This window comes from Erinaceus europaeus, chromosome 1 (genome assembly GCF_950295315.1).
Source record: "Erinaceus europaeus chromosome 1, mEriEur2.1, whole genome shotgun sequence".
Lineage (NCBI taxonomy): Eukaryota > Metazoa > Chordata > Mammalia > Eulipotyphla > Erinaceidae > Erinaceus > Erinaceus europaeus.
The window spans coordinates 52,527,103-52,552,340 of record NC_080162.1 but is presented as its reverse complement, the minus strand read 5'-3'; the positions used below and the strand labels follow the sequence as shown (position 1 = coordinate 52,552,340).

General features: G+C 39.0%; 1 protein-coding gene across 1 annotated transcript in view; it reads right to left on the bottom strand.

The window, feature by feature from the left end:
- The window catches only part of CFAP61 (cilia and flagella associated protein 61), a 322,791-nt gene that overhangs the window by 116,927 nt on the left and 180,626 nt on the right, over positions 1–25,238 (bottom strand). Inside the window, exon 18 of the mRNA XM_060186112.1 lies at positions 15,106–15,233. Coding sequence (XP_060042095.1) covers positions 15,106–15,233 — 128 coding nt within the window. The remainder of the gene's footprint in view (positions 1–15,105; positions 15,234–25,238) is intronic.

Below are 25,238 nucleotides of genomic sequence, written 5' to 3'. Positions count from 1 at the left end.
TAGGGGAAGATGAACACAGGGTTCTGAACTCCAATTCCATCAAGACACAGAGAGAGAAGAGGAAAAAAGGAAGGATACTTGGAAGTAGTCATGGGTATAGGTGTGACTTAAAAAGGAAGAGAAGGCAGGATTGTAGGGAAAAAATGGGCAAAAAAATATATAGAATGATAGGTAGATAGATAGATATATAGATAGAGAAATAATAGTCACCTCTTCAACAAATGACTGGATAAAAATGTTACAGGACAGGGGCCAGGTGGTGGTGCACCTGGTTGACTGCACATGTTACAATGTATAGGGACCCTGGTTCAAGCCCCCAGTCCCTACCAGCAGGAGGAAAGCTTTGCAAGTGGTAAAGCAGTGCTGCAGGTATCCCTCTGCCTCTCTTCCCCTCTCTCTCTTCCTCTCTTGATTTCTGATTGTCTCTATCCAATAAATAAATAAAGACAATAATAATGAATTTTTAAAAAAATTTATGGGACACATATTCAACAGAGAATTATACAACAATAAAAAGAGATGATATTGTGTCCTTTGGGATAAAGTGGATGGAAATGGAGATTATGCTCAGTGAAGCAAGGAAGAACAGCTATAGAATGGTTTCACTGATATACAGAATATAGAGAATTGAATATAGAAATGTGAAAAATGTCAACCTATTTTCAAGACTAGGGGAGAACCATAGTGGTTATCTATGAGGGTGGGGATATAGACACAGACCTTTGGTGTTGGGAATGGTAAAAAATAAGTTAACTTGAAAAAGAAAAGAATTAATAGTGCCTCTGTGTGTGCAGTGTGCATGTGTGGCACAGTGTCTGTGTGTGTAAGTCAAAACATATTTGTGACCTTGGGGGAACTATTGTAGCCTCCAATGGAGGGAACAGTGACACAGAACTTATACCCCTGTTATACTATAATTTTGAAAATCAATATTAAATCACCAATTATAAAAATAAAACAAAATATAAGTATAAAATAAATTAAGACAATCTATTTTCTTTAAATTTTTTTCAATTGAGATCACAAGAGATTTATTTTTTTGTACTTTATTTTTTTAATTTTAATTTATTTATAAAAAGGAAATATTGACCAAACCATAGGATAAGAGGGGTACGACTCCACACAATTCCCACCACCAGAACTGTTTCCCATCCCCTCCCCCGATACCTTTCCTATCCTCCCTCTGGGAGTATGGACCCAAGGTCACTGTGGGATGCAGAAGGTACAAGGTCTGGCTTTTGTAATTGCTTCCCCACTGAAAATGGGCATTGACAGGTCAATCCATACTCCCAGCCTGCCTCAAAAGAGATTTCTTGAAGGTCACTTTATCTAACAAGGCTGCTGTGTCCCAGGCCACACAGATGTTGGTGACAGTACTTTCTGGTCTCCAGAAGGTGACCAAGCAGATTGATCTAAAGACAACAGGTGAAATGAGGATTTTGAGCCTTTCTAGGACTGGGTGGAATTGTTAATGGGCAAAGAAGAGGTTGAGATCTCTCCCATGGCCCTACTTCTCCCTTCTTTTAGACACTCTCTCTCTCTCTCTCTCTCTCTCTCCCTCTCTCTCTCTCTCTCTCTCTCTCTCTCTCTATATATATATATATATATATATATATATATATATATATATATATATATATATATATATCTTCACCGCTTGTGAAGGGACTCCCCTGCAGGTGGGGAGCCGGGGGCTGGAACCGGTATCCTTAAGCCAGTCCTTGAGCTTTGAGCCACCTGCTCTTAACCTGCTATGCTACTGCCCAACTCCATTAAACTTTCTTGTGTCCAGGTCTGTGTCCTGAGGTAAAGGATCTAGTGTCAACACTGAATTCAATAGTAATTTATCATCATCTGCCTAGGATATTGTCCATTGGTGGTCTGTAGATTCTCCAGGAACTTGACAGGAGAGCATGTAGGTGGCTAGGGTAAGGGGAAAGAAGATATGTGGTGCAGGAATTCAAATAAGAAAAAAAAAGTATGTATTAGGAGCAGATGGTGGCTCACCTGGTAGAGTGCACATACATGACGATAGGACCCGGGTTCAAACCCCTAGCCCCTTTCTGATGGGGATGGGGAATGCTCCATACGCAGTAAAACTGTGCTGCAGGTGTCTGTCCTCTCTATCTTTCTCTATTCTCACACTATCAAAAATAAAGAAAAAAGGAATGAATATGTATCTCTATATCAAAATATTAACATAAATCCTTAATGAAAACATTAAAAATAATTCAATATTTGAAAAAGACACTGAATAAATAGGAGTCTTAGCAAACAGACTATATAAATTGAGTTTTTCTTTGTGATTTAAGGGAAATGACTAATATTTAATGATTAAAATACTATATATTGGACACATTTCTATAACTGCACATATATATAAAGTGTCAATTCCAAGATGGCAGCTATAAAAGATGAATGAAGGGGGCCATGCTGTGGCACACTGGTTAAGCGTACATATCATGCAAGAACGAGGTTCAAGCCCTTGCTCCCCACCTGCAGGGGGAAGCTTCATGAGTAGTAAAGCAGATCTGAAGATGTCTTTCTCTCCCCTCCTCTATCTCATCTCCCCTCTTTCAATTTCTCTCTGTCCTGTTAAATAAAAATTGAAAGAAAAATAAATAAATGACTGCTTGGGAATGGTGGATTTGTAATGCAGGTACTAAGCCCCAGTGATAAACTCTGGTGATGAGAGAGAGAGAGAGAGAGAGAGAGAGAGAGAGGAAGGAAGGGTCTTTACAAAGAAGAAATGGCAAAGTAACAGATACAGTCAACTCCATAAAAAAAAAAAAAAAGCATTGTGGGGATTCAAAAGGGACACTGAGGGCCTTGTGTTGTAGATAAATGATAGCAGTTGAGAAGGCATTATTAACACCATATGGGCAGGTCTCCTAAGGCTTGGCAGATATATCTTTCTTGGGCCTTCATTCTTAATGGTGAGAGTTCAAGCATGAACCTCTGTGAAATGTTTTCTACTAGATCCAATTTAGCCTGTGAATACCATGAGCATGGGATAATGACTTCTGCTACATAATGTTTAATAAGCTAACAATTAGTCCTGGTGAGCTCTGAAGTAATGATGTAATTTGGAAGATGCATGATTTGTTGAGAATTAGAAAATGTGGTTTGGAAAACAAGCCCATAAAATAGGTTATTTACAATGAACAATTAAAGGGGAAATAGGCTCTCTTATTGAGATAAGATTGCCAAGTTTGAGGAAATGTCTATGAAATAGTTACTAAACCTAACTGCATGTCAAAAATTACCTGGTGAGTCTGCTAAAAGTACATATTCCTGGAACCCATTCCAGCAATATTGATTTGTACCCCAGGGGATAGGGAGGTCAAAAACTGTCTGTTTCTAACAATCACCTCTACCCACCTCAAAGACTTCATAATCTGCTACTTATAGAAAACTGGCTCACATTTTCTCTGCCGTGGATTCTTAAAATAAAAAAGGAAACTGAAAGTGTTTTTTGTTTTTTTTTCAAGCCTAAGGGCATGGCTGTGTTGGCACAGGGAAGATACTAGTTATTCCTTTGAAAAGAATTCTCTTCAGAGAAGTTAGAACTACATGTAGAGATAAGCATGGTCTCCAGAAGCCTGCTTATGAGTTGGTTTTGTGGTTCTGGGTCTCACACAGTGGTTCCAAGTACTCTTGATCTCCCCAGAGAATAACTACCTGGAACCTCTGTGGAAACAGCCTTACACTTGTATATTCCAGGCTTGGCTCTTTCTGGGTACCCCCTCCAAATTTGCACACAATGCCAATTGCTACAAAGGAGGGTTGGTATATTCCCTCAGTGCACCTGTAGACACTTCTATTTGTTTTGTTCCAGGGTAAAATAATTCAATATGCAGATGTGATAGACTGAATCCTCCTTCTGCAGTGAGAAAAGGAAGTGATTCATGGAGTTAGAACTGAAATGATGTGCAGGGACAGGAATTTGAGGATGTAGTGTCTTTTGTAATTTGGGGAGTGAAAGTGCATTCCAGAAAAGTGAAGAGGGAAGGGTGGAGAGGGTACTGATTTAAGGTATCAAAGACCCAATGATTCATCAGCAGGCTTGTCAAACAGATTACTGGGTTCCTTTCTCCAAGTTTCTGATATAGTACCTCAGAGGTGGGACCTAATAATTTGTCTGTCTAACAAATTCCAAAATGATGGTGTTGCTGGTTCAACTGCTCTTCTAGGAAGACTTTTGCAGGAGTGGGACCATGTGGTGGCACACTTGGTAGAGTGTGCATGTTACCATACACAAGGACTCTGGTTCAAGCCTCCAGTCCCCACCTACAGAGCAGAAGCATCATGAACAGTGAAGCAGTGCTGCAGGTGTCTCTCTTTCTCCCTTTCTATCTCCCCTTTCCCTCTTCATTTCTCTGTCTCTATCTAAAATAAATAAATAAATACATACATAATAAAATAACATAGTTTTAAAAAAGTTTTGCAGAGGTGTTGCATGTTCAAAAGGGTAGAGTATGTTCTAAGCTTCTATAAAGAAAATATATGAATCCACTAAATACGAAGAGGCATAAAGATTGAATATTTTGTCTTGGTCTATTTTCTTAGTTTTTTTAAACTATTTTTTCTTTATTTTTTATTGAGGGGTTAATGTTTTACAGTACAGTTGTTGACACATGGGTACAATTTCTCATCTCTCACCCCAAAATTAGGTCCATTATCTTGTACCAGAAATGGAAAGCCTGCTGTCCTCTCCAACCCTTTTCCTTATATTAGAGTCCTTTGCTTTGGTGCAATACACCAAACCAGACTAAGTTTTACTTTCTTTTCCCCCCTTTCTGTTCTTGTTTCTTAAGTTCTGCTCATGAGTGAGACGATCTCATATTCACCCTGCTCTTTCTGGCTTATCTCACTTAACATGATACCTTCAAGTTCTATCCAAGATGAAGTGAAGAAGGTGACTTCATCATTCTTAATATTTGAGTAGTATTCCATTATAGTCTATTTATCAAACATTTAATTAATTAATTAATTATATTGTAATGAGAGAGATACAAAGAGGAAGTTCAAAGCACTGATCAGCTCTGGCTTAAACCTAGAACCTCAGACCTCAAGCATAAAAGTTTTTTTGCATAACCATCATGCTTTCTCCCCAGCTCTGCCTTTTTTTTTTTATTGGCACCAGAATTATCACTGGTACTTGAATGATGAATCCACTGCTCACGGTGGCCATTTTTCCTTTTTTTTTTTTTTAACTTAATAGAACAAATAGAAATTGAGAGGGGGAGAGGGAGAAAGAAAGACACCTGAAGACCTGCCTCACTACTTCTGAAGCTTTGCCCCTGAAGGGTGGGGAGGTTTGGAGCCAGGCCCTCATGAATGGTAATGTGTGCTCTTAACTGAGTGAGCCACCACTAAGCCTCCTATTGTTTTTTATACTGTTCCTGAATTGCTTGACTGCACTCAGAGCCCCCCTATGATTTACATGACAAAATTGAGATTAGTAGCAGAATAAAAGAAACAAACATATCTAGATTAAGACCTGCAAAACATTTAAATATGAGGAAAAGGTCTAAGAAATATCTGTTGGCAGCCCACAAAGCGGTGATGGTCAGCTTGAGCTTCAGGAGTGGCCCTTGATACCATGCATATTCTTGGTCCTTAAAGAATCTGAGTAACCCTCCCTTTGGACAGCCAGCTATAAAGGCAATGCACAACTTCATCTTTCTCTGGAGTCCAACAGTTTTACATTTCCTTGCAAAACATCACACATGGGGGAAGGTGGTGGCTCACCTGGTAGAGTGCACACTACCATGCACATTACCTGGTTCCCACTTGTCTGGAAAAGCTTCACTAGTAGTGGGGCAGTGCTCCAGGCATATCTCCTTCTCTCCTTATTTCTCTCTGTCTCTTGCCCTCTATAAAAAAATGGCTGCAGGGAACAATGGAGTTGTGTAGGCACCAGCAAAAACCCTGATGGCAAAAATAAAGGGTGTTGGACTACTTGCTTGATTCTCCTGATGTTGGGGGGTGGGGTGGCCACTGTAATGGAGCTACAAGGGATTATCTTTGCCACACAAGGCATTCTGGCCAGGAATACACATAGTTACAGGAAAAGAGAGAGTTTCTTTCCACATTAGAAAGTCCCTGCCTCCCCAGTCACTTCCTTCATTTGGGAGACAATGTTCTGCAGGACCCAGAACATCTGTGACCAGGAATCTTTGTTTTGGCTTCATCACTGAGAGGAAAGAGAATCCAGAAAACACTGGAGAAAGTCAGGTGCTGATTCTGTTATCTGAAAGGGAAAAGGGAAAAGGAAGTGTAGGGGAAAAGCTTCAGGGTCACAAATGTCTCTCTCTCTCTCTCTCACCACCCCCCTCTCTATTACCCCCTTTCCTCTCAATTTCTGGGTATCTCTATCCAATAAATAAATAAAGATAATAATAATAGTAAAGATTCTACTTTAAAAAAAGAAAGGAAAGGAAGGCAGGACTGTAGAAGTGAATAATATATATATATTCCCCCCCCCCAACTCTTATCTATGACCCTGGGAGAACTATGGTAGTTTCTGCTGGAGGGGACGAGGGCATAGAATTCTGATGGTAGGAATGGTGTGGAAGTATAGCCCTATTATCTTATAATCTTGTAAATAATTAATAAAAATAAGGAATGAAAGAAAGGAAGGAAGGAAGGAAGGAAGGAAGAAAGAAAGAAAGAAAGAAAGAAAGAAAGAAAGAAAGAAAGAAAGAAAGAAAATGTTTTGATCTCGCCAGGGATAGGGACAGGGACCTGGACATGTAAACTAGTTGTGAGTCTAACAAGTGTGAAATGTGAAGCACAGCTCTAGATGCTTTTCATTTATTATCTGATTGAACCCCCAAACCAATGTAGGAGAATAGATTCTGGGGTAGCTTCTCCATTCTTTAATGAGGTAACTAAAGCTTACATTTGTTGGATGATTTTTTTTTTTAAAGTACCAACAGTACTGGGAGAGCAATGACTTTCTCCACTGCACCCTAGCTCAAGGCTTTTCAGACCACCCTAGTTGGTCATAAAAATGTAGACCCTGAATCCCACATCCTCCACTCCTACCCCAACCACAGTTACTATCTTAAGGATTAACAACTTTGATAGCCTGCCAGTTGCTGAAAGTGTGGTCCAGAGAGGACGGTTTGAAAGCTATTCATCTACCACAGTAGAAATAAAAATATTTACAAAGATAGGACTAAAAAGCCATCATCTGGGAGGCCAGGTGATAATACACCTGGCTGAGCATACATGTCACAGTGCACAAGAACCCAGGTTCGAGCCCCCACTCCCCACTGAGTGGGAAAACTTTGTGAATGGTGAAGCGGGGCTGCAGGTGTCTCTCTGTCTATCTCTGTCTCCCCCCTTCCCTCTTGATTTCTGACTGTCTCTATCCAATAAACATATAATGATAACTTTTTGTAAAAAGCCACCATTTTTCCTGAAAAGGTTTTAGGTTCAACAATATACCTGGGATTCTATCTCTCTCTTGCACAGTTAGAGTTTCACAGACCATTTTACCATTCCTGGGTTGCTTTTTCATGACAGTGTGTGTGTGTGTGTGGTGAAACCATTGTGTGGTGCCAGGCTTGAACAGGGCCCTACCAAGTGAGCTATCTCTCCATCCCTAGGGTTGTCTGAATCCTCTTAATACAATTTCTGTGATAGCTTGGGTTTGGTCTGTTTGTTAATTTGTTTTTGCTACCAGGGTTTTGAGGGAAGATACAGAGACAGGAGAGATTCCACAGCATCACATCAATGCTTGTGATGCTTTCCTTTTGCATTGTGCTCCCATGTAGTGGCCTAGGGGTTCAAACCCAGGTCTGAGCTCAGGGTAGAGTATGTGTTTCACCAGATGAGCTCATGTACCATGCAAAAAGGGAAGCATCATGAGTAGTGATGTGATGCTGTAGAATCTCTCCTGTCTCTCCCCAAAACCCTGGTAGCAAAAACAAACCAAGCCCAAGCTATAACAGAAATTGTATTAAGAGAACCACTCCTGGCTTCGTTTGCCTCGACCTTTTTTTTTTTTTTCCTCTAGGTTTATCACTGGGGCTTGGTGCCAGCACTACAAATCCACTGTTCCTGGTCGCCTTTTTTTTTTCTTTCCATTTTATTGGATAGGAGAACAGAGAGAAATTGCAAGAGGAGAGGGAGATAGAGAGGGGGAGAGAAAGACAGACACCTGCAGACCTGCTTCACCACTTGTGGAGTGACCCCCCCTGCCTCCCCTGCAGGTGGAAACAGGGGTAGGGGGACTTCAACCAGGATCCTTGCATGGGTACTTACATTTCATACTATGTGCACTTAAACTGTGCGCTACTGCTCCAGCCCCCAGCCTCAGCCTTTATCTATATCCATGTGCTTTGCTAAAGGGCAACTATATGAATATCTATACACCTTTCCCATATTTGGGAGCTACTCTCTTCCCTGATCCAGCTTTCTGGTCCCTTTTCCAGCCATGAAATTATTTCCCCATACAATAGCAAGGATCCATCTGCATATCAGATTTCAGGTTCAGGGAAAAAAAAACAAAACCTAGTATAGTCACAGGCCTTTTGGAATATAACTAAAATAGGCCTACTAGCTATTTACAAAACGGAGACCCCCCCAACTCTTCATCTGCACTATTCCAGCCTTTAGGTTCATGATTAGTCAACAACTTGTTTGGCTTTATATGTTAACTCTCTTTTCAGCCACCAGGTTTCAGATGCCAGCATGATGCCAACCAGACTTCCCTGGACAGACAACCCCACCAATGTGTCCTGGAGCCCTGCTTCCCCAGAGCCCTGCCCCATTAGGGAAAGAGAGACAGGCTGGGATTATGGATCGACCTTTCAAAGCTCATGCTCAGCGGAGAAGTAATTATAGAAGCCAGACCTTCCACCTTCTGCATCCCACAATGACCCTGGGTCTATACTCCCAGAGGGTTAAAGAATAGGAAAGCTATCGAGGGGAGGGGATGGGATACGGAGTTCTGGTGGTGGGAATTGTGTGGAGCTGTACCCCTCTTTATCCTATGGTCTTGTCAATGTTTCCTTTTTTATAAGTAAACAATAAAGAAATAGAAATAAAAGATGAATATTAAGAAAGAACAAACAAAAAAAGAAAACAGAAACAGTAAGTACACTCTGCTAGTTGCTGCTGGCACTTACCCACATCACCTGAAAATGCTTTCCTGTCTCTCTCTGCCTCAGACATCCTTAAGAATGGGAACTAGTGAGTAAATCCTCAGCAGAAACTCTACTCTGAGTTGTGCTCCCAAAAGGGCACTGGTGGGATTAAATTTCAGTGACCTGCTGACAAAAGACTTGGGGAAATCTTGGTGAATTTCCTCACCTCCCCATCTTAAGAATTCCACTCACTGAAGTATTATTCAGGAATACTCCAAACTAAAGTTGATTACATCTAATTATTTTCTTTTTACTTAATACATTCATAGTTTTTTTTAAAAAAATTAAATTATTTATTTATTGGATAGAGACAGAAAGAAATAGAGAGGGAAGGGGTGATAGAGAAGGAGCAAGACACCTGCAACACTGTTTCACCACTTGCAAAGCTTTCCCCCTGCAGGTAAGGACCAGAGACTCAAACCCAGGTGTTGTGCACTGTGATATATGCACTCAATCAGATGTGCCACCACCCAGACCCATTCAAATTCTCTGGTTTTAGCTTTTGAAGGAAGGCAAACAGTTGCCAGAATCATCACTAGAAAATGGTCTGATAGCAGAAGATGAAGATTGAGTGGGTTGGTTTAGGACAGAGCTCCACTTGGCATGTGACCTGAACTTTGTGTGACAGAGAAGAATGCACTACCAATTTAACATCTTTCTTAACCCAAGAGTCACAACCCTCAAAATGTGCCAGTAGGTGGCTCTCCAAAAAGGCCTAGATTGCTCAAAGAAGATAGCCATTCTTATGTTCTTGGAGTTTCTAAGTTGGCAAACATGAGCTAAGTTAACATGAAATTAGCAGGAGTGAATAATTTTAGTAAACGAAGGTGCTACCATGTAACATTAATTGCAGTTAAACACTGACATCAAATTAGGAGACCCAGTTGTGATGAATGACACGGGGGAGGGGGGGTTTCTGGATCATTATTTTCTGGTGACAGAATGGCAGGCCCTTCTGCTTGGGAAGGCTCTGTCTCTGGGCCTGACTCATCATTGACACCATCTTCCTCACCCCAAGCCAAGCTACCAGCGCTTTGTCTCAGCCCATAATAAGCCCCCATTGTGATGCCAACATAATAATTTGATGAGCTGTGCTCTGCCCCAGTGACCTATGATTACTGCCTACTCCCCAGACAAGATACAGGGCAGCAAGCCTGTGCCTGAGACTGGCACCACACTGCATTTTCTCTGCTACCAAAAAGGCAATCAGAGAAGCACATGTCCATCAGTTCACATAGCAGAGCCCGCTAGTACAGAACATTGGCAATCAGCAACCTGTTCACTGGTGTTTAGCTCTGAGATCAGCAAGTAGGCACTAACTATTTAGTTAGCCACCTAATTAGTGACAGGCCACACTGAAGATTTCAGATGTCCTCAGACAAATGTAAAGATAAAAAGCCTAATTACACTGAGAGTGGCTGGCTGGTTTTGCCAGCCGCCACAGCTGTGCCGGATATTGTGTGTCCTGCGCAGCCTGATAAGAGGAATGTGGTCATCTGGCCACAACTGTCACATTACAACATGCCCTTCTCATTTCAAGCTAGTCTTAGTGAACCCAATATCAATTAACTAGGATAGGGATCAATATCCAAAACAGAAACTGGAGATTTTAGGGCCAGATGGTGATTTGACTGGTAGAGTACAAGCATTACTATATGAAAAGCCAGGTTCAAGCCCCCAGTCTCTACTTGCACAGGGAAAGCTTCACAAGTGGTGGAGCAGTAGTATTTCAGATATTTCTCCTCTCCATATCTCTTTGTCCCTATCATTCTGATTCTAAAAATAAAACACTAAGAAAAGAGTCACTGAGACCTAGGGGCTAACCCTGATGGAAAAAATATTGGAGATTTTTATCCTTTGGTGAAATTATTTGGTTGGCATTTTCATGAATACTTCTCCCAATTGTGTAAGTAGAAGCCAAGGCATGTCTGGACTCTAGTGCCCACCATTATTTTCTGTTTATCAATGTATCTATTTCATAAGTCATTCAAAGTGTTGCTGGAACACCACCTAGGGTTGCTTTCAATCTTTGCCATCCCAAGATTCATCGCACTTATACAGCTCCATTACAAGTTCCTCCAGAGATTCTTTACATTGGAATTGAATTAGGAAGGATTTTAGGGTAATGGATTAATAGGAGCTGCCCTACAATTAGGAGTAAATAGTGAAGCACTACACAACAGCATAGAAACATATGAACTGAAAAGGAATAACACGTTAACTGCTTCAGCTCAGTGAATTCATGATCATGAAAGAGAAGAAGCCATTGTGTATTAATCTAGAAAAAAAATTAAATGTGATATGATCTGGACCAGGGCCTGAGGTTCAGGATTTCCAAGGAGCTCTAGGCACTGCTAAAAACACACTATGAGTACAAAGGGGGCAAGGTACAAGTTCATAGGTCTGGTTTCTGATCCCCCACAGCCTTTTCATGATGTTTCCACATTTCTTTCTAATTATGGTTTTTGGAGTATTTTGGTGTTTGAATAGCTGAGACACTCAATTACTACATTTGGGGAGTTCAGCAGGGCTAAATTTGGCAGGCATACTAACTAGTAAAGTAAGGTTTTCTAAGCTCATGGAAAGAGGTCCCTTGATCTCTGGAAAGAACCTTGATGCTTTATCACAAAGCTACCCTCTGGGAAATAAGAGTTTCCCTGATGGAGGATGAAAGCTCACCTCTAAACTAACTATGGCTATTGAACCAAGGACAGAGAGTTAGTTCCCTGGAGACCTCTGACACAGCTGGTGGAATTCCTAGGGTGACAGCACCTCTGGGTGGCAGGCTGTCTCATGACAGAGGTGGGCTGCAGCCTGAAGTCAAGTTACTTCCGGTTAATTCCTTGTGGCTGATATCTGAAGCCATATTTTCTTAATAGAAGCACTGAGAAGGACAATATATATGAAGCACTTAAGCTGCCCAGACTCAGAATTGTATGGAACTGTACCCCTCTTATACCACAATCTTCTCAATCATTATTAAATCATTCATAAAATAAAATTTAATTTAATTTAAAAAATAACTTAGCAGGCAGGGGTTGGGGAAAGCAGGTTAGGATGTGATACAAACATGGGTAAGTTAGGGCATGGGAGCCTGAACTCACTCCTCCTTAAGCTCCTAGGAGAGTTGCTCAGACTGTTCTCATAAGAAAAGGCACTGAGGGAGTCCAGCAGTAGCGCAGCAGGTTGAGCGCACATGGCGCGAAGTGCAGGGACCAGCATAAGGATCCTGGTTCAAGGCCCCAGCTCCCCACCTACAGGGGAGTCTCTTCACAGGTGGTGAAGCAGGTCTGCAGGTGTCTATCTTTCTCTCCCCCTCTCTGTCTTCCCCTCCTCTCTCCATTTCTCTCTGTCCTATCTAACAATGACGACATCTATAACAACAATAATAACTACAACAACAATAAAAACAACAAGGGCAACAAAAGGGAAAATAAATAAAATTTAAAGAGAAAAGAAAAGAAAAGAGAAGAAAAGAAAAGAAAAGAAAAGAAAAGAGAAGAAAAGAAAAGAAAAGAAAAGGCACTGAACCCCAGGCAGAGAGAAGCAAATTATATGCACCTTATTCTCGTTCCTGAGCTAACCTGCACTCCTGTCCTCCATCGGTCAGTTAGGGGCATTGGGAAAGCTGAGGGAGCTTCAGAGAATCCTATGGGAAGGGGTGCTATCACGAACAAGCATACAGGGAGTGTCCAGACCCAAGAGTATGGGGAAAACATCAAGGGATGCTGGTATGTGTTCCCAAGAAAATGCCTCTCGTGCATGCCACCAAAACTGGAGGGCCCAGGATGCATTGCAGGAGCTAATAAAGACTGCAGGATGCACAGAGACCCACAGGCCTGACAACCAGACAAGAAGGTCTGTTCATGCTATTGCAACTGTGAGTGAGCAGCAGCTGAGGATCAGATAGAATGTTACACTAATAATAATAATAATAATGATAATAATAAATAAAAACAACCATCTTAATATTCCTTCCCCCATGTGTGTGAGTTGGTAACTTTGGGTAAAGCAAATCAGTTCCTTCAACCACATCTTCAAACTTAAGAATGGTGCAACAAGGAAAAAAAAATCTGCAAAGGCTGCTTTGAAAAGAAGACCAAATATACAGTATAAATCTTTTTTTTTTGCAACGAAATAATGTAAGAATAAAGAGTTGTGTTTGTTTTGCTAGAAGATGGCTGGACTACCATGTTTTTGGAAAAAAAAGGTAGTTTACTGGGTCTCCAGTGGGTTTTCCAGGAACTCCAGCACGCCAGCTGAGTTAAAAAATGCAGTTCAAAGAGAGCCCAAGGAAGGTGATGTTTCTAAATTTTGCCTCCAAACTGATCCTCACAGTGGAGAGGAAGTGTTGGTGCCTGTGCCTAATGGAAACTGTGTTTCTTCATTGTAGTTCGAATCATTTAGAAACTCTAGCTCAAATGGCAGTTAAACTGGTAAGGTAAAATATGCAGTAGGTTACTATGGTGAGCACTAATTTAAAATAATTAGTGAAAATAATGAGAAAACTATTTCCTCTCCTAAGGATTAGAGATCCGTAAACTGATACCAGCCTATTTTTAGTGTATGTAATCTGTGTAATGATGATAGAGAATTATGAGTACTTTAAAATACTTTTAAAAGGTTGGTCCAAGGAATTTAATCAACCAAGTTTTTATATCAAAATTTATACTTGTCTTTATTAAGCCTAAGTTGATTTCACAAAAAAGAACATTACAATATGTCTTAATGTAATGATATAAATGAACATAATGGCTTAGTATATTGTTAAGTTCAAATTTAAGACCTGCTTGTGAAAACTTCTTGACTGCCATTAATTCATAGTTCCATGCTGATAAATCACTAATCAAAAATGGGTTTGACCTCAAAAGTGACAGTTTGGCCCCAGGCACCATGATATAACAGAATAATGCTGGAGTTCTCTCTCCCTCATTAGTAAATAAAATAAATGAATCATTAAAAAATTAAACTTGGGGGCAAAAAACTAAATAGTTTTCTAAAGAAAAAATGCACATGCCCACAGACACATGAAGAAACACTCTACTTCACTTATCATTTGAGAAATACAAATTAAAACTACCCTGAGATACCATCTCATACCTGAGAAAGTGGCTGACATCAACAAACCAGGAATGACAGGTATTTGGTGAGGTTGTGGAGAAAAAGGGATTCTACACTGCTGATGAGAATGCAAACTACTGTAACCCCTTTGGAAGACTGTATGGACAGCCTTTGAACAAACAAAAATGGAATTACCTTATGACCTAGCAATACCATTCTTAGGCATTTATCCAAAGGACACTGAAACACTTAGTAGAAGAGATATATGCATCCCTATGTTCATAGCTGTGTTCTTCACAATAGCCAAAGCAACCTAAATGCCCATCAACAGATGACTGGCTAAAGAAATTATGGGGGCTTATATCCCATGGAATACTACCCTGTAATCAAAAGAGATGATATTGTGTCCTTTGAGACAAAATGGAGAGAACTGCAATTGCAAGAATTATGGTGGTTATCTTTGGGAGGTAGTTTTTTGGTTTTGTCTTGTTCAGAGTATGAGAACCTACCAATGCTCTAGGTGATTATTATTATATGGTCAGTGGAGGAAACAAGTATAGGATAGAGGTTGGCAAACTTCTGAAAAGGGTCCGAGTGTACATACTTTTGGTATTGCTGGCCAAAAGTATCTATGCAGCTATTCAAGTCTGCCATCATATCAAGAAAATGTCACAGCATGTAAGTAAACTTTATTTTAAAAAGCAGGTGGGAAGCCAGATTTGTTAAAAGACTAGTGGTTTGTCAATCCCTGGTCTAGAATATTTCACTGGTTCATTAATCCACATAGGCATGGTGTATGAAAGGTCAAATAAACTCAGATTTCTTCTTTCAAAAACCCTCAGGTATGCTAACAGATACATAAACAAATCATAAAATAACTCACCAAAATACCAATGTCTCTAGGAAGGAAATTCCAACATTGGATGCACCAACCACAACAATCTTGGCATTGACAGTTATTTTAGGTTCCAGTGTTAGTTTTCTGTTTGTGTGATTCAAGGCATAACCCAACTGGAAATAAAAAATACAAAGAACAGGGACTTGACAACAATGTATGGAGAATAAGGTCAGAAATCTTCAAATTCTATTAGGCCATTTTTACTCTTCATTTTCTTAAAATTCTGAGATAGCATAAGTTGGAAGCAAAAGTGTATCAAATGAGTAGGCCGACAGTAAAGTTCTATTAAAGCTGAACTTTCACACACTTTCCAGGGTCTAAGGTGCCACGGGTTACCCATATTTTTTTAATTTCATTTTTATTAAGTAATAATATTGGTTTATAAGATTACAAGATAACAGGGGTACAATTACACACCATTCCCACCACTACCAGAGTTCTGTGTCCCCAGTCTCTCCATTGGAAACTGCAGTGGTTCTCCCAAAGTCACAGATATGAGCTGACTATTACTTCTATGACAATCTACCTATATATTTGCCCCCCCCCTTTTCTGTGGTTCTGTCTTCTCTTTTTTTTTTTTTTTGCCTCTAGGGTTATCACTGGGGCTCAGTGCCTGCACTAGGAATCCACTGCTCCTGGAGGCTAATTTTTTTCCTTTTGTTACCCTTGTTGTTTATTGTTGTTATTATTGCTGTCATTGATGTTGCATAGGACAGAGAGAAATTGAGAGAAGGGAAGACACAGAGGGGAAGAGAAAGATAGACACCTGTAGACCTGCTTCACAGCTTGTGAAGCTACTACGCCCCTCAAGGTGGCCGTGGGGGTGGGACTTGAACTGGGATACTTTACGCCTGTCCTTGTGCTTTGCAGCATGTGACTGTCTTTTTGCTCTTTGCAGCATGTATGGTTAACCCACTGTGCTACCACCCAACCCCCTTCTCTTCTTTTCTAAGTCACACCTACAACTACTACTACTTTCAAACGTCTTTCCTTTTTTTCCTCACCTCTTTCTGGGTCCAGTTGGAACTGGATTTTTAGAGCCCTCTAGTCATCTTCCCCTCTGGGAATATGGATAAAACATTTTAGGGAGTTGTAGAAGGTGGGAGTTCTGTCTTCTGTAATTGCTGCTTCACAATTACTTGGGTATTGGCAGATCAATCCATGCCGCAGCCCACTTCTATCTATTTCTACCCTAGTGGGGTATGGCTCTGGAGAGTTGAGGATCCAGGACACATTGGTGAGGCTGTCTGCTCAGGCAGTTCAGGATGGAGAAGAGTGGTAAGAAGCTAGGAAGTTTATTAGATATGTTGTTAGGGGTCCACGACTTTAGTACTTTTTGCTTAAGCTTGTCAGTTAACATAGAGTTGGACTAAGAATATTATCTGGGAAGATGGTGTCAGAGTTGAGAATAGAACTAGAAAGCTGTATTAGGGCAAAAGATAGCTTCCTAACCTGAAGATAATACTTAAGTACAATTAATTGGTTACCCCATCGATCTGATCCGGGGCCCATATATATTCATATTTAGCACTGGAATCTGTATAACCTCCAAGTCTCTGCCAGTCTGACTTGCAGTCCATGCTCACAGCTGGAAACATTCTAGGCTATAATCATTTCAGGACCAGTCTTCCTCAAGTGACAGAATAGGAAGATCCAGCCAGCCCCCTTTTGAGGAGTCCCAACCACTGTCACTTTCTAGTGAGGGCAAGGCCCTGGAGAGGCCCTCAAAAAGGCTTATGATGATGTTCCTGATGGAAGTGACCAGTGATGGCAGAGAAAGGGATTTATTAGAGGTCTATGGCCATAGGTTTCTACATCTGTGAATTAACATGTGAGATCTAAGAAATAAACTCCTCTCTCTAGCCCTAGCTAGCCAGGGAACATGTAGGTAGAAGAATGTCTTGAGTAAAATAAGGTGCTAATGCAAAATTAGTTTGGAGGTTTCAGACTACCTACAATTAATATTGTTGGTGCTTCTCAGCAATAACAACAATAATAATAGCAATGATAAACAAGGTCAACAAAAGGAAAAAATTTTAAAAAGGAGAACAAATTATAAAAAAAAAAAGTTGCATAACTCCACCTTTTGCTCAACAAGTGACTCAAGATAAACATGTAACTTTAGTTGGCCTAATCACAGTTGAAACCCAATGCTTTAGTATGATGACTATAGAAAAAAAGGCCTCTTGTCTTCCATATAGCATAAGGTAAAGATGTGAAGCCTCAAATGTTACAATTATGCCACCAGGAGAAAATAATCCTGGGTTGAAAACTCAAGAGAATAACAGAGAGATAGAATGCAAATTCCTTTAAGACCTACTTGAAGCCCATGCTATCTCTTTGGACTCTTCAATCATATGAACAATGCAAGTCAGCTATTGCTACAATACTGCTGGGTAACAACTCCTCTCCCAAATGCTGAGATATAAAACAAATGTCATCTATTCTTGTTCAAGTGACTCTGGATAAAATGACAGTAGACTGATGTAGGCTGAACTCAGCTGCATTTAGCATCAAATGTACGTTACATCTACATTTGTGAGATTACAAATCCATCTCATATATCTCTTATCTTTTTTATGAGACATAGCTGGGATATTTTCTCTCATGATAACTATAAAAATAAGCAACACTTCTTCATTCCAGCCAAAGACTAAGATAAACATTCATGAGGTAGGGAAGTAGACTCATCTAAAGTGGGAGGAACCTCATAGTTACTCAGCAAAGTCAGAGCCCAGGGAGGGAAGAACAGCTGGGGAGAAAGACATTGCCGGTTAGTTTTATTTTCTCGATTGTTTAGGCTACTTTGTTTCTGTTATATGCAACAGATAACGTCCCAAACTGGTACACATTCTAAATTACAATGATGATTATACCCTCAGGATGAACAAATGTCTCATGTTCATATAGAAGACACTTTGATCTATTCCATGAGAAGTTTCCAGAGCAAGTTAATGAGAAATTCTGTATAAAAGTTTTTAATACAGTGCAACTACATATTGTGTTTTGATTAGTTTCTAAGAACAAAAGACTACAAATCTGTTCTAGTTAAAATTGGGTTTGGTGGTTTAGAGTAAATAAGCATAGATATTGGCATGATGGCATCTAGTCACAGGCCTAACTAGCAGACTTAAAGTGCAAGGATCGTAACAAAGGTCGGAACCCAAGATTCCTTCCCTTGTAGAAAGATTCAGACATTCCCTTCTGCTGTGCAAAATAGTATGCTAACACTGAAACATGGACAGTAATGAAATTCCCTATTAAAGAATTACATCCAATTTATGAAACAGCTCCTGTATAAATGATACAAAGGCGGCTGGAGGAACAGAACAGAATGGCTTTTGTTTCCCACACAATAGCTTTAACACCAACAGCTGCCAGGCTTCAGAAATCACCTTTCTAACTGCTGAATACACAAAGTGGCCTCAGGGTGTCAAGAGTTAGTGATCAGAACCAATGATGGTGGGTGTCTCTGGAGAGTGATCAAGCAATTCATTGGTTCTCAGTAAATCCAATTTTGTACACAAGTTGTAATTAAGAACATATTTATTGTTAGATATGATAAAATCCTAAGCAAACAAACAAAACCAACAACAACAACAAAAAAAAACCCCTACACTTCTTTTATTAGGACAGATGGTTTTTAAATACTTAAAAAAAAACTTCATTCCAGCAGAATTTCTTTCAGTGACAACATCAAATGAAAACTGCTTCTGCTGCTTTATAGTTTATTTTACTCATAAATAGAAGCACAGATAATTTTTCAAGGAAAGTAGAATATTTTCTTCTTTTATTCTGCTTCAAACTACAGATTTTCATAGTAAAGAAAAGTAGCAAAGGTATTCTTAGTCAAAGCTAGCTTTTCCTTTTTCTCTATCTGAATATCTAAAAATATCTCATATTTTTGGAGGTTATTTTTTTGGGCCTGAGTTATATAATAGTAAAATGAAAAGAATGACTTCTATTCACTCATATCTTATAGACAGAATGTGCTTTGTAATAGCAAATTATTTCAAAGAATCTCACAGATTCAAGTCATTTATGATGGTATATTTTTAATGACACTAAGTCAGCATTTTTAGACAAAGTTAAGATTTTGCATACAGAGATCAATACGAGGGGCTGTGCAGTGGTGCAGGGAGCCATGCAGTGGTACACCAATTGAGTACACATGTTACATGTGCAAGGACCCAGGGGTGGGGTTTGCTTTATGAGAGGTGAAGCCGGTCTGCAAGTGTCTACCTTTCTCTCTCTCTCCCTCTCTATCTCTTCCATCCCTCTCAATTTCTCTCTGTCCTATCAAATAAAAACTAGAAAGAAGGTGGGAAAAAAATGGCCTCTGGGAGTGGTGAATTTGTAATGCTGGCACCAAACCCCAGTCATAAAAACCCTGGTGGCAATAAAAATAAATAAAAAAGGGAACGAAAGAAAGAGAAAGAGAGACCTCAACATGTATCCCAACAAGAAGAAATAAGTGACGTATATCTTTTAAGGCTTAAAGAAATGTTACTTTAAATTGATGATTACTCTCATAAAGAGCTTATAACACTAATCTTAAATTTCATCCCTTAGGTAGAAAAACAATGAATGATCTTACGGGTTACCCTGGTTAGGAATTTCTAGAGCAGAACATGAGACAAAAGAGGAAACATATAGAATCTAGAAAGAAAAGAAAATTAAGGTCAGATGGGGAGAGGAAACAGATCACAAAAAAATAGGATGTATAAATGAACATATACCTAATCTTTAACGTATTAGTAATTCCAGGGAACTTCTGCAACAGAAAACTACATACATGTGAGTGAGTGGACCACCTAGGTTGTTTTGCTTACTTTTATTAATTTATTTATTTTGTCTTTACTCTTCATCCATACTGTTTGCTTTTGAGATAAGAAACTACATCCTTGCTTTTTGAAGAAGTTGTGCTTTTTTTATCTGAAGAATTCTTGCCACACATTTTTTGACACTTATCAAATGGTGAAAGAATAGATTAACTTTGCATTTCATGGGCCTTTTTAAAAAGATGTTGACATATTCCTACTGGTTCAACTGATTTTAGCTAGTTGCTTTCTAGTTGCTTAAATAAGCAGATTATTTATGCATAATTAGAGCTATTTAAAAATTAAATTTGATCTTTTTAGTAAATATGGTATTGATATACAAGCTCACTATAGTTTATGATATAAATTGTATTCATTTAGTGAGGCCTTAGATACATAATTTGGGGTTCTATACATGCCAACTGTTTTATGGATATAATAATTGGCTAGCATATATATATATTCTGCTTCCACAACTGTCTTGTCTTCCTTATGTACTTAGAATGAGTTACAGTGACATACAAAATCATTATTGAACCTCAGTTTCAAAAATAGATTCTAAATTATAAGTTACTAAAGTTACAAATAGGTCATTAAACAAACAAAAAAGTCATAGTATATACAAGTGATCCCATATAATGAATGCAAGGTTCATACTAAAATGGGACTTAACAATATCAGTGATGAATATTTTCTTTTTTTATATTTATTTTTCCTTTTGTTGCCCTTGTTGTTTTTCATTGTTGTTGTAGTTATTATTGTCGTTATTATATTAAGACAGAGAGAAATGGAGAGAGGAGGGGAAGACAGAGAGGGGAAGAGAAAGATAAGACATCTGAAGACCTGCTTCACCTACTGTGAAGCGACTCCCCTGCAGGTGGGGAGCTAGGCTCAAACTGGCATCCTTACTCTGGTCCTTGTGCTTTGCACCACGTGCGCTTAACCTGCTTTGCTACCGCCTGACTCCCTCAGTGATGAATATTTTCTAGTAATATTGTTGAACTGTTTGGGAGGAAGGATTCCCTTTTGGGTTTGAAGCAGCTTCATTTGAAAAGAATTTCAAAGGACACTCGTGACAGATGTGTAATTTCTAAATTTGTTCTTTTAATACAGTCGTGTGAAGGTGAAGTTAATATTAAAAGCCCGGGGAGCTGGGCTATAGTGCAGCCGGTTAAGTGCAGGGACTGATGTAAGGATCCTGGTTCGAGCCCCCGGTTCCCCACCTGCAGGGGAGTCGCTTCACAAGCGGTGAAGCAGGTCTGCAGGTATCTATATTTCTCTCCCCCTCTCTGTCTTCCCCGCCTCTCTCCATTTCTCTCTGTCCTATCCAACAATGACGACAACAATAATAACTACAACAATAAAATAACAAGGGCAACAAAAGGGAATAAATAAACAAATACTTAAATACTTAAAATACTTTTAAATACTTAAAAAATATATTAAAAGCCCGGGGGCACAAAATCCCCGAGGGTCTCTGGACGTGGTTAAAAAATGGCGAAAGACAAAGGCCAAAAGACCCAGATCCTACAAACCTCCTCCTCTTTATATCCTTATGTCACACCAGGGCCACTTTTCATTGGCCTGATGAGAAGAGCCCCTTCCCCCTCATATAGTGCAGAAAAAGAAAAAAAAAAAAAGAAGGAACCCTTTTGGATCTAAGCTCCATGTGTGCAAATCCAGTGAAAATAAATGTGCTAGTGTGCATTCAGTTCCATGTGTGCAAACCCAGGACTCCCTGTGTCCTTCCTGCATTTGTCCCTCAACAATATGACTTCATTTGGAGATCATAGTTAAGCTTCAGGATCATTAGACTGAATATGATTAGCCTGGTCACAAGGTTTGGCGTTGTTTTCTTAATTCTGTTGCTGCTAAAATTTGGAACCTCTTTTCCTTAAATATCAGTTTCTTCAGGTATGAAATGGAAGTAAATTGCACAAGTCTCTGCCTCCTTCAGCAGGCAAACATAGGCAGTATTCATTAAAAACAACTACAAATACTATAAGCTTTTCAGGCAAAGATAGCACACAAAGAAAAATTGCACATCCTCTCTCCCATCTGCAATATGAAAAGGCAAATCTTTGAAGAACACATTTAAAAGGGCAAAACAATGAGCTAAATTTTCAACTACACACCCATGTATATATATATATATATATTTCTTTCTTACAGAAAGCTTCCAAGGACTTCAAAGGGAGCTCTGTCCATGCAAAGAAATGGAATATGGGGAGATTCAAAGCCGTGAGGAATAGAATTTCTGAAATTCTTAGTAAGTTTAGTTTTGCTTTATAAATGTAATTGTCTTATGCATTTCCATCCTCTCTCTCTTTCTGAGAAGCCCTCTGTTTCCTAATTTTATTAAAACAAATTATGACAGATTGACAGTGCTATAGACATGAGTATTAGTTTCAGAATTTAAACATTGACGTCTTTGGGACAAGGTATTGGAAAATTTAACAAATAAGCAAGAGTTAATTAGGTATCAATACTTGAAAAATAATCAGTAAGTTGGAAATATCTTGTACACATATAAAATGCAGTTTTGAAAGCCTTTTAGTTTAAGTTAAGAGTTCCAAAGTATGCTATCAATGTTATCACCTCTGTCTCTATAGCACATACATGTACATACTGCCAAGAAAATACCATATTATTTTTTATGAAAGATGAGAGAGATAATAGGAAATTAGAGAACCATCTTGTAATATGTAGTTCTAGAAACTGAAACCAGGGTCTCATGAACATATGGCATGTGCTCTACCACTAGGCCACCACTCTAGCCTATATTGTTTCTCCTCCTCCTCCTTCTCCTCTTAACTTTCAATTGATGTTATATTTTATTGTGTTCAACATGTGTTCTATATATTTAATTAAATTCCTATTGAAGTAACATTATTTTATAATACTATGCAGGCTCTGGGTATATAGCTTTATACTTTGACATCTGTATATCATATATTATGGCTGCGACCAAAAGCCTAGTTTTTCTCCAACTCTATTCCACTCTTCCTATACTTATAACCCCACTTGGCTATTGATCTTATTTTGCAAATACTTTAAAAACTTAAAAAGTAATGTCATTTAGATGTACCCCTGTGTTCATAATGAGAGCATTTATAACAAGTAAATATGAATTCAATCTAAATGCCCAATAACATAAGACTGGATTTAAAAAAAAGTTATGGGATATATATTCAATGGAATACTATGCAATTAAAAGGTGACATTGTATTATTTAGGACATAATGAATGGAACTGGAGGTGATTATGCTAAGTGAAGTAAGTAAAGAAGTGAAAGACAACTACCAAATGGTTTCCCTCATGTGTGGAGTACAGATAACTTGTGTGGAGTACAACTCATGTGTGGAGTACAAGCTTGCCAAAGGAAATAGTAACCAATCTGTCTCTTAGTCTCTGTGAAGACTATGGTGGAAAGAAGAGGGGTACAGGAATTTTAGTAGTGGGTATAGTAAGTTGCATACACAGATAAATGGATGTGAAACTATATAACCCTGATGTCTTATAAATTTGTAAACTAATGTCAAGTTGCTAATATTAGAAATTACAAATTAACAAATGGGTAATTACCACACTACAACACTCACTTGTGATAATTTTTATATATTAACACTACAAAAGGCTTTGGAAGAGTCCAGTGGCATTACCAGATTTCAGCAATTCTAGAATGCACAATTTTTTTTCACATGTGAATATCCCTTACTATCAAAAGTATCTTAATTTCCTAGTCAAGCTGTGGCAGTGTCACAGGTGTTCTTTCCTGGGCATGGGTGACTTGGTTATGCTTGCTCATTTTCATCACTTTTGGAGTGTTGTATACATTATGTCTACAGCAAGAGCTGAGTTTAACTGCCACTGACAATATCTTCAAAAAGATGACAGCATGATTTGGCATTGAAATGAACACTTATTGTGTTCCTTTTATAAAGGCCCGGAAACTGAGCAGCATGGTACAAATTGATATTAGTGAAGCAAACATTAGTCATTGGAGGAATGGCTATAATTTCATATTTTCTTGCAATGCAACAATCGAGTTCTCTACAGCAGCAAATAAAGGATGATAGCTAGCCACAAGCAGATGAAGCCATGTTACATTTTGTTACTGAGCCACAAGCAAGTTCTTTTTTCCTTAACACATCAAACAATACAATTGAAGGGAACATAAATTGCTTCTTACTTTTGAATAGAAGAAAGAAATTTCAAAGCAATAAGTCTTATATGACTGATTCATATTCTGTTCAGGGCTCTCATTAAGGCAATCTGTTGTAGTTTAATTGGTTACATTTTTTACACAATGGCACACAAAGTCAGGGTGCATGTTATAACTGATGGCACCTTAAACTTAATTAAGGTGATTAATTTACTTGCCTTAACTAGATAACAGTCCCAAATAAGTTGCTCATAGGATCTTTAAAAATATGATTGCCTTGACAGTGTACATAAACACTGTACAGAGGTGATCCACTATTGACATAGTAGACACACAGATTCTTTTTTCCTCAATACACGGCACAGTGGTATATGAACCAAGATCAACACAATGTCCTTTCCTCTTACTGGGTAGTGTCAAGAATCTAGAAATGCCTTCTGAGCTCATGCTAACCAAATCCTGTTGGCTATGTCTCAACTTTCTGGCACTCTAGGTGTCATCTTCAATCAGTCAGAAAAGGTATCTCTGGGATGAGTACACAAACACACGAAAAAGTGTTCCACTTTATGTATCATTAGAAAAATGCAAAGTAACACCGCATTAAGTGTCCACCTCATACCTATGAGAATAGCCTACATAAATAGGAAATGACAGGTGTTGAAAAGGATGTGGAAAGAAAGAAATTGTTACACTGTTAGTGGGAATGCAAATTGGTGAAGCCCCTATGGGAAATGCTATGAAAAGTCTTTTTTTTTAAGATTTTATTTATTTATTAATGAGAAAGATAGGAGGAGAGAGAACGAACCAGACATCACTCTGGTACATGTGCTGCCAGGGATTGAACTCAGGACCTTGTGCTTCAGAGTCTAATGATTTATCCACTGCACCACGTCCCAGCCCACTGGAGAGTCTTTAAACAAAGAAAAAGAGGAAATATGATCCAGAAATACCACTTCAAGGTATATAACCAGATGACATAAAAGCACTACATCAAAGGGACATATGCATCCCTATGTTCATAGCTACATTGTTCACAATAGTCATGAAGTGGAAACAGCCTAAATGCCCACTGGCAGGTAACTGAATAAAGAAACTGTGGGAGGGGCCAAGTGGTGAACACACATGTTATCATA